Source organism: Plectropomus leopardus, chromosome 6, assembly GCF_008729295.1.
Source record: "Plectropomus leopardus isolate mb chromosome 6, YSFRI_Pleo_2.0, whole genome shotgun sequence".
Lineage (NCBI taxonomy): Eukaryota > Metazoa > Chordata > Actinopteri > Perciformes > Serranidae > Plectropomus > Plectropomus leopardus.
This window is the reverse complement of record NC_056468.1, coordinates 35,807,119-35,824,213: the sequence shown is the minus strand read 5'-3', so window position 1 is coordinate 35,824,213 and position 17,095 is coordinate 35,807,119. Positions and strand designations below refer to the sequence as shown.

Here is a 17,095-nt window from a genome sequence, read left to right as displayed (position 1 = left end):
ACAACCGCTCTTCGCGGCACATCTTGTGTGGAAATGCAGCAATGTCTCAGTAAAAATCAACTGTTTTTGTGGCACTTCCCTGGCTGGAAATGCAGCGATGTCTCGAAAAAAAGGGCTGCTTTTTTGGTGCTGTTCTGGCTCGAAACACAGCAATGATTCAGTAACAAAAAAAACGTTTTTTTGTTGCACTATTCTGGTTAAAAACTCAGTAATAACTTAAGAAAAAAAACAAAAGCAGATGTTTTTTTGACATTATCCTGGCTGGAAATACTGCCGTGGGTCCCTATGGAAACACAGCGCTGATTTTAAAAAAAACGGTTGTTGTTTGTTGGTCTCGAACAATGGTCTGCAGCTTGGCAGGCATCTCGCCTCGCTGACTCTCCATCTACATCCCGATGGCGAAGTCAGCTGATACACATACGTCACTTTAGAAACGTTAATAAACGTTGAAACGATGATCTGACATGTATGAAGCGCACAGATGTAACATACCTATCGTTTACAGAAATGTGTAAGTCCAGTATTCCTAGTTTGAACATGCTTTTGCTGCTGTCAGCACTTAACTATTTGGTAAATATTTCAACCAACAAATCCTCATGATGGTGTCAGAAAACCCAGTCTGGGAGGCGTTACATTTTCTTCCTGCTAACTTGTCAGAGACGTTGTTACACATCTGGGAGCGAACTGTCACATCTGGGGTTGTTGTGTTATTAAAGGCAATAGGTCCGAAGCATTTGCTCTTCACTTGTACTGTATGTCGTCTGTGTCGGCTGTTCTGATTGGCCAGTCAGCCGTCTGAACGGTCTCCCTGTTGTAACCTGATTGAGTCTCGCGTACATTAAAACCGTCTCTGGCGTTGCAGATTGAAAGCCTGTGATGTCTGCCTCGGCTCAGACGCTTTGTAATTATATCATTATGAAAACGCTGCTTGCAAACACACACACACACACACACACACACACACACACACACACACACACAGCTCTGTGAGATTCATTTATGCAGAATTGGGCTAACGTAATTATTGTTAATGGCTGATTGTGCAGCGCTGGTGTTGCTGAAGGAAAGAAAGCGGTTGTTAGTTTTCAGATGTTTTGCAGCAGCAGGAGTTATTATGGCAGTGAGTAATGTCATGCCATTAGAGCTTGTCATTCAATGGGAAGGTAAGTGGTGTGTGTGTGTGTGTGTGTGTGTGCGTGCGCACACACGCTCTTATAGTGATGCTGTAGGGAGAGACAGAGCAGAAAGATGAGAGAGGCTGGAGAGACAAAATGGGAAAAAAAGATGGCTACCATTCGCAAAAACACACAGCCCACAAACCACAGATTGTCTGCGTGCGCACACACACACACACACACACACACACACACAATGCATCCTCTCTCAGCAGTCTGACAATAAAGACAGGCATGATTTCTGTCTGGGAAAAAAAAACTGTCAGTGTGGCTGCTCACTGGGGGATTTAATAGGAGGAGGAGGAGGAGGAGAGAGGAAGGGGGAGAGAGGAGGAGGACATGAGGACAAGAACAAGGTAAAGAGAAGGAAGAGGAAGGAAAAGGAAAACGAGACGCAGCAGTGAGATCGGAGGAAAAAGGAATTGGGAAGAGGAGGAAGAATGGAGAACAGGACAAAGGGGAAAGGAGGACAAGAAGAAAATGGGAGAATGAGTAGGAGAGGAGAAAATTAAGATAAAAATGTGAAAAAATGGAGAAAGCACAAGAGGAGGGGGGTGAAAGAACAAGAAGGGGAAATGCAGAGGAGAAAAATGAAAATAAAAAATGTGAAAAAAATAAGAAAGCACAAAAGGAGAAGAGGAAGAAAAAGGGGAGGAAGAGGAAGAACAGAAAACAAGAAGGGAGAAAAAGGAGAGGAGAAGGAGGAAGAGGACAAAGAGAGGAACAGACGAGAAGTAAGAGAGGTGAAAGGGAGAGGGAGGAAATGGGAGGGCGAGTAGGAGAAAATGAGGGGAAATAGGAGAAACCAGAGGAGAAAAAAAACCAATAAAAATGGTTAAAAATAAGAAAGCGCAAACGTGGAAGAACAAGAATTACGAAAATGGAAAGAGGAGAAGGAAGTAGAAGGACAAGTAGGAGAAAACAAGGAGAGGAGAAAATGTTAAGAAAAGTAGGAAGAGGTTGACAAGAAGGGATGACAAGTACAGGAAAACAGGAGAAAAAAGAGGAGAAAAAGGAGGACAAAACAGAAAAAAAGCAGAGTAGGTAGATTAAGAAGAGGAGGAGAGGGGAAATGAGGACAAGAAGCGAGCAGAGGTAGAGGAGGAGGAGCTGCAGGAGGACGCAAAGATGAGGAGGAGGTGGAGAAAAAAGGGGGGAAGAAATGAAAGATGACAAGAAGCCTAAAAAAGACAGGATGGAGAGGAGGAGAAAGAGGAAGAGGAGATAAAGGCAGGAGTCGACAAAATGTACTTTTCCAGCTTCTCCTGCGTCTGTTACCGGGCCGGCTGAGGGGGCGGAGAGAGGGATGGAGGGAGGGATGAAAAGATGGACGGATAATTGGATCATTGGACTGATTCAAATTCCTCATTGGCATTTTTGAACACATACAGTTGGATCTTCTCTGTAGTCTGAGGCGCATAAAATGTGATTTAAGATTTTTATTTTTTTGAAGCATAAAAACTGAAGATAAAAAACGTGTCTTTGTTTAATTATAGATTTTAGAGGCAGAATTAATGGAAAACTCAGCTGGCTCCCCTGGCACCCCCCTCCCCTCCCTCTGCTGATTAATTTGGGTAAATCCAGCTCTGTATCTGCTGTTTGTGATTCAGCCTCCACACAAAGCTCCTGTGAGTCCACGGAAACATTAAAGTCCAATCTTCAAAGATTTTTCGGCGATCTGTTTTCCTCTGCGGCTCACCACTGAAGTGGATTTAAGGGGTGAAATCGATTCAAGCGCGTCGCTTTTCATTTGGATCCACAACTGCTGTGAAAACAGATTTTTCATTTTTTAGAAGTTTTATCGTTATGTCCAAGTTTGCCTTTTGAACCTACACAATGTTTACATGCACAAAATACTTTTTGCCCGTACTCTGAAAACGACAGTATTCCTACTAAGATGTCAAATGAATATTTATCTAATATATAATGTATAATATATAATGCTAATATATAATGTTTGCATGCAGCCCTGCATACTCTGGTCAGCATGACCTGACTGTTTATCCCGTCAAAATATAGAAAAGTAGAACAGCTGGAGCAGCGCATCATTTTGCTTCTTTGCATCAAAATAGGATTTTTTTTCTCAGTTTCCCATCAGTGGTGGACTTCAAATAACAAATAATAATATCCCGGGTTATTATTTGCTTTAATCACTGAACTCAACAGGCTTATATTTGGGACAGACGTGTGTATGGGACAGGTTTTTATTTATTTTCAAACAAAACTTGCTCAGCAAAAACAGAAAATACAGTCAAATTATCCATTTAACCTTTTGAGACCTGAGCAAATCGGCTTTATTTTATTCAAAAACATGGGAGGAAGTTAATGAGCAACAAAAGAAGAAATGACCCAGAGGTTGGCAAGAAATCTGTGAAAAATACAAGTAAGATTCCTGAAAATGTGGGTTCTGCATTGATTTAGCCCTATTCTGAAAAAGACAATATTCCTACTAAGCTGTTCACACGTCTAATGGAAATGAATAGTCCACTAATATTCCCATTTACATGCAGCCTTACATAAAGAAATTAGGGTGCCCTCAAATGTCGTTCATCACATCGAAATATGGAAAAGTAGAACAGCTGGAGCCATTTTTCATGCGTTTTTGCATCATAATAGGATTGTTTCTCGGTTTCTCACGGGTAGTTGACTTGTTGGATTGTGCAAGCTCAGCCTGCCTCTCTTATTCCTTCAACCATCTTCTTAAAAAGGTCGGTACTTTAATAATTTTGCTCATCTTTGATATTGAAGTCTTTCGTAATGTTTAAAAGGAGGTGTGTTTCTTCTTCCGACCAGAAAGGTGGATTTTTCTCCTGTAGAGCCATAAAATATTGTAATCAGCCAATGATAATGTGTCTCTTGGCCTTTCAAGTAGCACTGACGTCAGGTGGTGATAAGCTAATTAGTCAGGTTTCCAAATAATTAACATCTTTCCAGTTTCTCAAGATCATTTTCTGATCTTGGGATAATTTATTATTGATAAGTTGAAAAAACAAATCTTAAGATAAAGATAAATATCTTGTTTTCAGGTAAAGTCAAAGGTAGATATTAATGAACATATCTGTATTTCAAAGATAATCGCTTTGTTATGGTGAGAAAATTGTGCTTTTTATGACATTTTGATCCCATTTTCAAAGCAACATAACTCCATTATTGCAGGATAAAAACATCTGAAATTAACTTTTCTGTTGTCTTGAGATAACGGGCTAAAAATATGTACTGCAACCATGCTGCTCTCATTTTGGATATCTTGCGGTTTGTGTTGTGTTTTGGAGCATTATGTGTCTCTGTGATTTTGGAAAGGGAGAGAGCTGGAAATAAGAAATCCGATGAAACGTCTCTGTTTTTGTGGAATATCTCGGGGGTTTGGTAGTTTGTCTGGTGATTTAGTAACGGATTCTGTGAGGACGGACGGGGGAGGATTTTGTCTAAAACAAAGTGAGAAAGACAGATTCTGTGTTTGTGCACAGCTCCGGGGTCCATGCATATTTTAGTGTTGTTTGGGTCTTTGTGTATTTCTTTGTGTATTTCGTGCTCTGCGTGGTTTAGTGAAAGCAGTAATACTTGATTTTCTCTTCTTTTTTTTTAACATCTCAGTCTTTGTTGCGCAGCCACAGATACTGAAGGACTCACAAAACAAAATATTGGAGAAAAAAACAGCTGAAATCGATGATTGCAGAAGCTGGAGGCGAGAACAGTGATGCAGAGTTTTAATCAGCTCCTGGGAGGAGAGAAAAATACTGAACAAGGAGTGAAAGACACTCATAAACATGAGCTATTGGACACAACAGACGAACTCCTCTTACCCAAAACACAAAACGAGCCAAAATTAATCGCATGATCTTTTTCCGATGGATTTGCAGTTGAGGCAGCTAATCGTTGGGCACAGGTCGTGTAAAAATCCCAAACAGTCATGGAAGTTAAAAATAGCTTTGTGTAAATATTTACTGCACATAAACCTGATACTTTACTGGGTCACCTAATATGTTTTTTTTCTCCGCGTGTGATGGCAGTTTTGGTCGGTTGTTTGTTGTTTGATCCACACTGAAATATCAGGTCCTAGTTGTTCAACATTTTGTACAGACCTTCATTGACGACTATTTCATGAAATTTGGCTCAGACATTCACGTCCCCCTCAGGACGAATTTTGATAACTTTGGTGATCAGCATCCAGTCAGCAGTCTTGGTCAAGTCGTGTGCTTATTGTTGCCTTGAGGCTTCGTTAAATCCGGGGGGACCATGCAGCGCACCGTGTTTAACACGGAGGTTATTTCTGTTGTATTCCTGCTCCAGCATCTTAACCAAAAGCCCCCGATCCATGTGGGCAGTCAGAGCGAACCTGACACGAGGTAACGGTATTGTCAGCAATAGCATTAAATCATTACGAGTGTTACCACGTTTCCCTACAATGTTACAGACCTGGCTGTGGGCCGGGACAACAAGACCCCCGCCAGGCCTTAACGTCAGCGAGGTTTGCACCCTCAAGAGGTAGAAGCAAACTTGACCCTCCCGATGTTCCCGGGAGACTCCCATTTTTCCCTGCCCTCTCCTGGTGTCCAACGTCACATTTTCCCCGTATTTCTCCCCATTTACAGCCCTGGACCGTGTGTGTACTCTCCACGGGGGACAGGCAGTCATGCCCGCACCAACATAGGAAAGAGGGAAATTTGTGTTTCTGTGTGCGCCACCAGGCCTGCAAAAATTGAAGGGGAAACTTTAGACTGTCTTATTTTCTTCTCTGTATTTTACTTTTAAACTTTACCAAAGCAAGAAAATGTAATGAAAATTTAGTGTAGTTTATGAAAAAAGTTTTTAAAACTTGGACGAATGACTTTCCAACTCGGAAACTATGACCGTCTGACATCGCGTGAGCGCAGCATTAAACGTTGTTCACCTCATAGGAAATTTGTCTTTAGCTTCGCTCAAACAGAGAAACACAGGGTCAGCAGCAAAGCCGCGCCCCTGGAAATGATGCTTTCCCAGCTGCTCCTGGCCAAGAAATATAGGCGAGTGTGGCACATAAACCCTGTAAAAATGTCAGATTTGCAGATTTTAAGGGTAAAATGCAGGTTTTTTTGGACAGAGCCAGCCGAGCGCTCTTCTCTTGTTTCCAGTCTTTGTGCTAAGCTAAGCTAACCAGCTGTGGCTTCATTTTTACTGTACAAACATGACATGGTGTTGATCTGCTGATAAGTGTGTTTCTCTTCAAATTGTCAAAGTATTCCCTGGAGCGTTATAAGCATCAGCACGTTACGTTGTCACACATCTCCCACAGCATTCACACGCCGTGCCTTACATGCAGAAGCTCTCCGTTGTGTTGCTGTGATTTTTCTGTGTATTGTAGATTTTTTTTAATTAAGAAACAATGTGAGAAATAATGATTTGTTTGAAGCATTTAACACACGAGGGAGCGGGCGTGTGTTTTTATTGTTGTTTGGCCGCGCGACTATCGCTGCTGTGTGGATTGCGAGTGAGCGCTGTTGTTCTGGGCGTCTGAGGGAGGAAAAGGCGTTAACGGCAGAGCAGAAATCACCGGGGATGGTGATTCTTCTTTTATGGTTAATTTGCTTTGTGATTTGGTAGAAGAAGTCCTGGGTGGTCTTCGTCAGCAGCTGTGTGGGAGTTAACAGACGGTTTCAGGACGCACAGAGGATCATCTGTCTTTTGTTTTATTGCTCTTTCGCAGGATAAATTTGCATTGTTTTAACATAAATGCAGTGCCGCTGAAACAAAGATTATTATAATACCTGGAGTACAGACACTGTCAGCATGGGACAGCGTAGAATAGAAACTGAGCCCGGGAGTGTTGCTGAGCTTCCTCACAGGCACCAGAAGAGGAAATCATTGTTTTGAGAGTCGCAAACACACTAAAGGGATAACTTTACAGCGACACGGGGAAATAAATAAATCACAAGTCCCCTCAAATGAACTCTTTCATGAAAATCTCACCCTCCGTGAGTTATGAGACTCGTGCTGCATGGTATGACCTAGAATTTGCATCATGGTACATTCTGCCAGTTTCATGGTTTATTATGGTATTTTCCCCCTTTGTATAGATTTATTAGTGGTGGTATTTCATACTTTCATACTACTCTCATACTTTCCTGAAATTTCCCCTGGATTTGCAGTATATGATGGCATTAGTAGATGGGTTTCCTTTAACTCTCTAAATTTGCGCTAATTGAAATTGGGAATATAAAATATAAATGGAAAAACGTTTATTTAAAGAACACTGCCATTTATCGCAAACATTTTTTTTTCGCTTGCATGAGGTTATATTTCAGGCGATTTGAAGAAGCTGTATTTTGCAAATCTGCAATGGAAACCAGTTTTAGTCTTTTCTAGGTCACATGATGCTATGGCTATGTGCTTGTCGGTAGGAACTGGCTCCCTCATGATGCAGCAGGAGCTACAAGAGCTGAGATTTACTAACTAGATTACTGGCAAAAGTAACCGACGGGTTAGTTTTATTTTGTTTCTGTCAGGTTCGAATGAAGTGTGCTTAATGATGAGCTAATGTCAGTCGGCGACAGAGAGAAAGTTGAATTCATTCCACCAGTAGAGACTGGAGACTAAGCTCTGGTGGTGCATGCTGTGCACTACGTACAATGAGTTTAATCCTTAGGGACTGGTGCATTTAAGGTGCTTTTCATTCTTCATTTTTTTGATAATTTTGGCTGTGTTCATGCATATGGCAAAAATTATGTCCTGATTGTGTATATGTTTAATGTGTAATCAGTGAATTTGCAGCTCAGCTCCTACAATAAGTCTAAAATACACTGTGGAAACTAAATAGTTACATTCAGACTGTTCAGGTCAAAAAATGCTCCATTGAAACCCATTCAAACTGACATTTTTGATCCCACAGCCATCAGAGCAGAAAAACAGGACTTGTATTATTTCTTGGTGACTTTTTGACTTGGAATTTTTACTATTTTCCTTTTTATTTTTCATTATTTTATTTTGCTATTTCCACGAGGTGACCTGTCACAATCACAGACAAAAAAATTACTTTGAATGTAGTATTTTGAAAATAATTATTTTTTTCATCTAAAAACACTGGCATCATGACAAAAACCTGGCATGTAAAGGGTTAAAATTCTGAAAATTAATCTATATTTGGTATTTCTGACTTGGACTGTTTTTTAAAGCAAATTATCTTGATAAAAGTAGAAAGTCATATTAAGACGTGATATTTTTTAAAGCTTAATTTTGAAAAGCGCATGTTGTGTGCAGAGCGATACGAGTGTATCGCTCTGCACACAGCAGCAGGTCCTTAAGGGTTAATATTGAATATGTGCAGATATCCAGTCCACGGCGCTGGAGCGGCAGTGTAACCTTGGCAATAACCTCTGCAGCTCAAACCGCCGTAGAAAAAAAAATAGCTGAGGGATTTTAAAGAAAAGCACAGAGCGCTGCCGAGTCTTTTTATTTTCTCTCCAAAGACGTGAGAAAGAACTGTTTTCTTGTCAGATTGGAGAGCGACCTTTTGTGAGTAACTGATTGATCTCCATAATAACACAACAGAAGCACAACTCCTTTATCTGGGAAAGCAAAACGCCGCAGAAGAGCTGGTGTTGGACTTGACAAAGCGCTGCTGTTTTCTCAAGTCTTTACAGACAGGGAACGTTTTTTTGTTTTTTGGGGGGAAATCACTCAAGAATATCGCGCAGTGAGATATCTGTCAAGTCTGTAATCTTTATTGAGTCATAACGGCGAGAGAAATCCTTCATCGCTGATTGCTGCTGCTCCCTCAGCAGAATTATATCCCAGAGCTGTTGTAATTGGGACCATAATAAGTGGTGGAGATAAGAGTGAGGCTCTTATAGGCGCCGGTGACTTGGTATTTCATTACATGTAACCATGGTGATGACAGTGGTTAAGATCACTCACAGGCTTTGAGGACTGAAAAATGGTTGTCTTGGTTTTTATGAAACGCTGCTGGAGACTCGAAGCAGAACGGAAAAATGACACGACGGCGGTCTTTGCCCCCCTCTGAAGAGAGTGTTTGTTCACAGCGTCTGGAGCGTCAGTCATTAGAGAGCTTCACAGAGCTCATTCTGGATCTGATTTAATTATCTTCAGGTGTATCCAAACAAGGTCTGACAACAGCCCTGATGCCAAACTACACACACGGCAAGACTAACGTAAAACGTATAAACAGCACAGAATGTCTTTAACTCTCTAACACCTGAGCATATTGGCTTAATGTCATAAAAAATAAATGAATTAATAAAATTACATTTTTAAGAAAGGGGGAAGAAGGCAACGAGCAACTTAGCAAAACATGGATAAAAAATAGGCAAGAAATTAGCAAAAAATCACAAGAAAATTACCATTGCTCACCTGCCTTTCCTTTTTTCTTCATATTTGTATCATGGCCTCTATGTACGGCTGGGCGATAAAACAATAACGATATCAATCGCGAAGTAATTTTTCCTCGATTGAAATATGAGACGTAGTCGACAGAACGCGTTCCAGCCATGTTTTTACAGTTTGACAGAAGTTGAAGTCAGAGTCCTGCAGTCAGGAGAGGTTGGTCTATTATCAGCACAATGTGCTTAAATGTACCTGAAGTTTGTTACAGTTATTAATAAACAATAATAAATCATTTGTTTATTACACTCTAACACACCATGGTCACATGAAACTGTGTCAGTGAGCTATGAGGCGAAAAATCAAACCACCAATAAATATTTAAACCAAAGTTAACCGTATGATATCTTCATATCTCACTTTGGCGAAAAAGAGAACCTTTAAGCCTGACAGAAATAGTGATTTGATGTATATCGTGGTATATATTGATATCGACATGAAAAAAATACCGTGATAAGACTTCAGTTCATGTCGCCCAGCTTTACCTTTATGTATATATATATTTAAACAATTTGTAATTCTTCTCTTTATCCACTTTATTTTGAAGTTTGGAGAATTTTGGTCACAAAGCTTTTATTTTGAAGTGGTGTCTCTGTTTATTCTTGCGATACATTTTATTTCTTTGTGTTCGAAGCCAACGTTTGTCGACACTCTGTGAAACAAAATTCAGTATTTGTGGTAATTTATAATATATAGACCTTGTACTAATGACTAAGGAGAAATTTGGACCCCGTGGCTGCTGGACCAGTTGGGGATCTTTTAGTCCAATTTAATGTAAAAAACAGATTTCTGTTAAAGGTTTTTTGGAAAACTGTCAGAGGCTGCTCTCCAAATGGAGGTGGAGAGTAAAATGTCCAATGATTAGCTGACACAAAGGACAAAAGTATGAGACTGACGCCCAGATTTTCCTTTAATGTCGTGTTAAAGCTTCAGACCGCACAAATCAATAAATAATCTGCATACTGCTGATCCCCGTTTTGGTGGAGCTGATCCCCACAGACGACTTAAACAGCATACAAATCTCATTTCCCGTGTCAGCACGGAAACCATTTTTGTGTTGTAGTCGCACTGGATGAGCTCCAGTAATGTTGCCTTATTATACTGTTGATTTCTGCCAAGTTCTGCGCCGAAGTGGCAGCTAATTATAACGTGCAGCTCCTGCATGTATGTGCTGGCTGGAAACATTCGTCCCAACGAGGGTGAAGTCTTTGCATCTCACAGACTCCGCCAGTCATGGAGAGGCAGATAAATGGAAATAGATGGGGTGAAAAAAAAAAGATTTTCTAAGTCTGGATATAGTTGAGAGATGATTAGCTGCCACTCAATATTAGGAAGTCAGTAACTGCAGACTGTGGATAGAATAATGAATGGTATGACATTTGGAGAAAATGTCTCCTCTTCTAAAATGTCCTTCCATTATACAGCCGGATCCAACATTCAGATAATCAGATGTCAGTTGGATTCACGTCAGTAATATTAAATGACATTAATAATATTTTTTACTTCTATTTTTGACTCTCTGTCTATCGACTCCTCAAGCGTTTTCTGGAGAAATATTCGGAACAGCCATCAGCCCAAATTTCATTACATTTAGTGAAACGTAGTTTATTATCTGAAATCTTTTTTTTTAATATTATCCAGTCTTTATTGTTATGTTATCTTTGTTTTCACCTTACATTCATTATCTAATCTTATTTGTTAATGCATGTTGTTATCTCTTATTTGCTGTTGTCTCCTTATTTTTATTGATATTTAACCCTTAGAGACTTTGCCGCATTTTCCACACTTTTCATTCATTTTCTGATAATTTTGGCAAGATTGTGTATTTTGTTTTCATCTTTGAATTTGCAGCTCAGCTCCTACAATAAGTCTAAAATACACTGTGGAAAACAAATTGTTACAATCAGACTGTTAAGGTCAACTCCATCCATGCTCAATTAAAACCCATTCAAACTGACATTTTTCAATCTCACAGCCATCAAAGCAGAAAAACATGACTTGTATTATTTCTGAGTGTCATTCTGGGCTTTTGCTGTGGAATTTGTCATTTTTACTATTTTCCACGTTCATTGACATATCCCAGGCTGTCATCAGCAAAAAAGACAAAACTTTGCATGCAGTATATTGAAAATAATTTTTTTTTTGTGTTGTTTTTTTAAAATCTAAAAACATAGTTGCATCATGACAAAAATCTGGCATTTAAAGATTAAAATTCTTAAAATTAATGAATATTTGGTATTGATGATGAGGACTGATGTTGGTTAAAAAAAATAAACTCAATGAAAGTAGAAAATCATATCAATGTATAATATTTTTATAGCCTGATTTCGAGTGGTATGAGTTTAAGTATTTGACAGTACACAAAAATAATAATGTTTAAAAAATCAATGTTGCTGCTGATCACTGACATATTCCAGGCTGTGGTCATTGTTAAAAATCTACTTTGCATGTAGTATATTGAAAATAATTAATCTTGTGTCTTTGTTATTTTTTTTCATCAGAAAACACAGTGGCACTGTGACAAAAACCTGGTATTGAAAGGGTTAAAATTCAGAAAAGTAATGAATATTGGACTGATGTTAGTTAAAAACGTAACTTGATGAAAGCAGAAAATAATATTAATGTATAAGATTTTTTAAAGCTTTGTGCGCACAGCGATATGAGTGTGTCTAATATTAAAGCGGGCCATAAGGGTTAAGGGAAAACAAAAAACAAAATACAACTGCGGAAAACTGACATGGCTGATTGTTAATGAATGCCCTCTTTATGCCTCCAGGTGGACCCCATGTTCACGGTGCCAGCTCCCCCTGTTCCAGGCCACCCCGGGGGCCCCGGATCCTCTCTGCCCTCAGCCCCCTCCTTCTCCCCTCCGGCCCTGCCCACCTCCAACCCCAAGCAGCTGGTGGTGAGGACGAGGTCTATAGGCACCAACACGCAGGACGGAGGCGTCTCAGGAGCTCTGGAGGGCGACTCGGCCTGTCTGGGACCCTGCCAGCCCGGGACCAGCGTCAACCTGGAGGGCATCGTGTGGCACGAGACCGAGGAGGGTAAGAAAAATGTATTTTTAAGTATTTAAACTGTCGTGATGCTCACTGTGATAAATTTCACACCGTTAGGTTTTAAAGCTCTAGTAGTAGATTTTCATTCTGAAAAGTCTTCAAGTTGTCCCGTATATGTTATTATTTTATTGCTTTTTTTGTCAGGTATTTTTTTAAACTTTATTATTAGGGCTGTATAAATAAAGTTATAGAAGTCAATGGATCAAAACAAATGTAGAAATCTAAAACATTACAGTGACAGTTTGCAATTTGTGTCCAATCAACTAAAATAGGCCCAAAAACGCTGTAAATCTCCTTTTACTGTAATATGCAGTGTTCCTAAAGTCACAGAAATCCTGAAAAAGTCATGGAATTTCATGATCTAATTTTCCAGGTCATGTCTAACATTTTTAAAGGCTTTTGGTAGATGACTATATTGACTATATTGAATGACTATATTTTTTATTTATTTTACCACCAATTTTTAAAGAATACTTGCCTTCCAAATCCGAGGCTGTATTTCATTTTTTAAATTTATTTTGACATTGTTGACTTTTTCTTTGGCGAAGTTTATAGAAAATGGGTTTGGAAGTCATGTTTTCTATAAAAAAAAAAAGTGTATTTTTCTGGTGATTTCTTGACTTTTTTTTCTTAAATTTTTAAAAGGCATGTTTTCTTCTAAAATCACCAAAATAACACCATTTATAATAGACAGAAACTGGAAAAAAAGAAAAACAAGTCATGAATTTTGTTGTGTGAAATTAGGTGTTACAGTAATCTCCTGTGGATATCTCTCACTTAATGTAACAAAAAGGCAAATTTACTTTCTGGAACTGAAGACAAAATCTAGCTTTAATACATGTCGATGTGTGACAGCGTTTTGTTTACCACCATATATGTTTTTATTTAATTTTCTCCCCAAGTTCCAGGTCTTCCTCCGTATATGCTCGCTAGCTTAAATTATGTTCGAATAGAGTTTGAATCCAATATGTTTGAAAAATGCAGGGCAAGATATTTTTTCACTATTATTATTCTAGGTCCTTGACTAGTCATGGAAAAGTTTTGAAATGTTGTCTGTGAAACATGTGCAAAACCTGTAAATGTCAAAAGCAGCGATATTGTTTCAGCATTTTCCCTTTTACGATTGTAAGTCCTCAAATGCTGAACAATGTGAGGCACAATAACGTGGTTTGATTTGTGTGTGTGTTTTGAAAAGAAGCAGAGATGTGAACAAAATCATGCAAAGAGAACTAAATAACCCTGAAAGTCAGCGTTTCCAGTCGGTGCAGGTGAGGACGTGGAAAGTCTCGGGTGTCAAACGAGTAAACGAAATACTTTTGTCTCGCCTCAGTGAGAGCAAAGATGGTGAAAAACGAATCAGCAGCTTTTCTGATCCCCAAAGCTTGACTCGACTTTGACAAAAGCCTTGACGTGTAGAAAAACGTACCTCTCGCCGCACAGTGTCTGTTGTTTTCACATTTGAGGATTAGCGGTTGAATCAGTGACTGTAAACAGACTGACGATCACAAACTATTGTCACTGGACCCAGGCTGAGTGGGAGCGAGGTGTGAAAATTCAGGTGCTAGTTTCCAGCGAATGGTTTGTTTCTGTCCTCCTCATTAAAACTGAAGATCGTGCTGTTTGCAGGATGATTTCAACAAGGGAGGCTGTAATTGGAGACTTTTCATTTTTAGAAAGACAGCATCTAAATTTGTACCAGCTCCAGTGAGACAGTCTGTCCGGACACAAAGCTGAGTAAATATTTCTACCTACTTCCAGGTGACTTTTCAGGTTTACTGGACTGTTTCTGTGTTTCCAAAATGAGACAGGAAAACAACAGAACTGGCTGTTTGGTAAATTAATCTGATTTATAGCAAGAATTTGCAAGTAAATGTATTCGGCAGCGTTTACAGTCAAATGTTTTTGATGCACTGTAGACCCAAGTTTTGATAAATGAAAAATCTGTGTAGTTGGTTTGTGTCGGACAGTCTGAAGACGCCCTGCAGCAACTTTGGTGTCAACTCAGCAAAAAAATGTGGGAGGAGATAGGTTTAATTAGTGTGACAGTTTTTGGTAAAAACAGAGCGATGGACTTCATAATTTGTACCACAGTGAAGTGAGCAGAAGTTGCACAATAGGGCCGACATTTTGGTGTAAGTTGCAAAGCTGCAGCACGGACAAATGAGAATATTCAAACAAAATTTAGGCGGCCACCGTAGCGCCACTGTCAGGCCATCGGCTTGTGTTTGCAGCTGAGGAAGTTCGGCGTTGGACTGAGCCGAAGTGCAAAGTTTGGTTTATTTTCATACATTGGAAGTTGTTTTTCTGCCTCTAACTTGTATATTCCCAGAGCGTTTATCTGCATCCCATAGTGTTAATCTGTGGATGGAGTTAGTTCAGTACTTATCATGTGACCTAAATTTGGGGATTTTGGTCATGTGATAACGGGTGGGCACATATGAGGGGAGATATAAACCAGTCGCCTTTGAAATGTGGAGTCAGATGTGATCTGACTTTAACTCTGTCCCAGCTGATGCTTTTGGTCTGATGTTTGCAGGTTGCACTTGTTGTTTAGCTTCCTCTTGTAATAAAAAAACATTGTTGTGTGTGAAAAGTGATGGAGGAGGTAGTTTACAGCTTGCACCATACTAAATGTGCTGGTCAGTCTGTGGGAAATAGTTAGTAAAAGAATATAAATGATACTGATCATTCAGCAGTTGGTGTTTTTCTAAGTATCTGGTGAAGATTTGGAGGTGTTACTGAGTGATTTAACACTGCTGAAGTTTGGTAAAGCATTGTGCTTTTTGTTATCTCACATCAGACTGGTGAGTCACTGGCTCTCCGTTCATCCCTCTGATTGTTGTTGGCTCTGTTTCACTAAAGTCAAGCCTGCAAGTTGCTGCTCCGCTTTGTGTTTGTATTTTTAGTAAATTTGACTGGACGAGAGAAAAAGAGTGCTGAGTCAGAGTACAGCAGCACTGAGACTTTGAACGGTATCTCTCTGTGTTACTGCTGCTCTTAACTGTTAACCTTTAGAGGCTGTTTGGAGCATTTTACGCGCTTTTCATTCTTCAGTTTTTGATCATTTTGGCTGTATTCATGCATATGGCACACATTTTAGCCAGATTGTGTATTTTTGTCTAATCTTGGCATTTCCAGCTCAGCTCCTACAATAAGTCTAAAATACACTGTGAGACTAAATTGCTTCATTCAGACTGTTAAGGTAGCGGGGCCCCTAAGGGTTAAAAATCTCTATATTTCAACAGTTTGCTCCTAAAAACATTAGAAATTCATCCTGTTTGTCCAAAATGAAATTGGGTTTCGTTCTGACTAGTGTGGGTTTGTTGAACATATGTCTCTAGATGCTCCTTCATACTTTTCAAACTAAAATAACCAAAGTGGATTTTAGTAAAAACATGGCTGCATATCCTCATCAGAGCAGTTCTGGCGTCGGGCTGAAGCAGTAAAGTCCAAAACAAGACGAAAAGTAGAACCAGAAACCCGTCCAACACTACAAAATGATACCATGGGAGCAGCGGGCGGCGGATCAGACGGCCCGATGATTCACCCGCTGATTTCGACGCCATCGCACTTTGATAGGCCGTTAACGAGGACAGCGCTCGGCACGGCGGCCCCTCGGCGGAGGTGTAATACCTTACTGCGGGCTGCTAATGAATAATCCCATCTCCCGGTGCCCGGCTCACCGTGCCAGCCGCGGGGCCTCTGAAGTGGAGCGTTGAGTTTGGCGGGGAGGCGTTTGTATCCCGGCCCAGTATTAATTAACTGGAGCTCCTCACTCCGCCCAGGCAAAAATAAAAAGAGAAAAGAGGGGAGAAAACAAACACAACACGGGGGGAATAGATTCTGAGCGAAGAGGGCTGCTGAACAGGCCGCAGAGATGGAGAGAGCAGAGACGGAGAGACTGACGGTGAATAATATATGTGCTGCTGCAGACTGCGTTCATATAGAGGAGAGATGGAGAAAACCAGACGGTGAATAAAACTTCAGTCAGAACAACCAAAACACAACGTTATTGCAGACCTTGACGACATTAAACTTGTAAAAAGAAAAAAAAACCCAATACAAATTAGAAAGCAGAGCACAAACCTCCTCCAAGGCTGCAAAATTCTTTAACATTTGAAAATAGCTTTTGATTTAGCCGTCAATACCTGCCTCCCAAAATCTGAACTGCCATACCTGCTTTATTGTGTTTCATGTAAGCATCTTTTAGTATCTTGTATTCTTTATTTTGTTGTTGTTTTCGTTTTGCATTTCATGTAAAGCGTCTTTGAATACTTGGAAAAGTGCAATATAAGTCCTATCAATTATTTTGTTATTATTATCATTAATAATAATAATAATAATAATAATAATAATAATAATAATAATAATAACTATTGTTGTAGTTATTATAATTATTATTATTAGGAGTAGTAATAGTATTATAAAACAATGCAGAGCAATTAGTCAGTCAGACAAATTAAAGTTTAGGGTTAGGTAAGTTTTAAA

General features: G+C 39.6%; 1 protein-coding gene across 1 annotated transcript in view; it reads left to right on the top strand.

Moving 5' to 3' along the window:
- znf608 (zinc finger protein 608) overlaps positions 1 to 17,095 on the top strand; it is a 53,428-nt gene that overhangs the window by 16,241 nt on the left and 20,092 nt on the right. Inside the window, exon 2 of the mRNA XM_042488679.1 lies at positions 12,325 to 12,595. Within this exon, the coding sequence (XP_042344613.1) occupies positions 12,325 to 12,595 (271 nt within the window). The remainder of the gene's footprint in view (positions 1 to 12,324; positions 12,596 to 17,095) is intronic.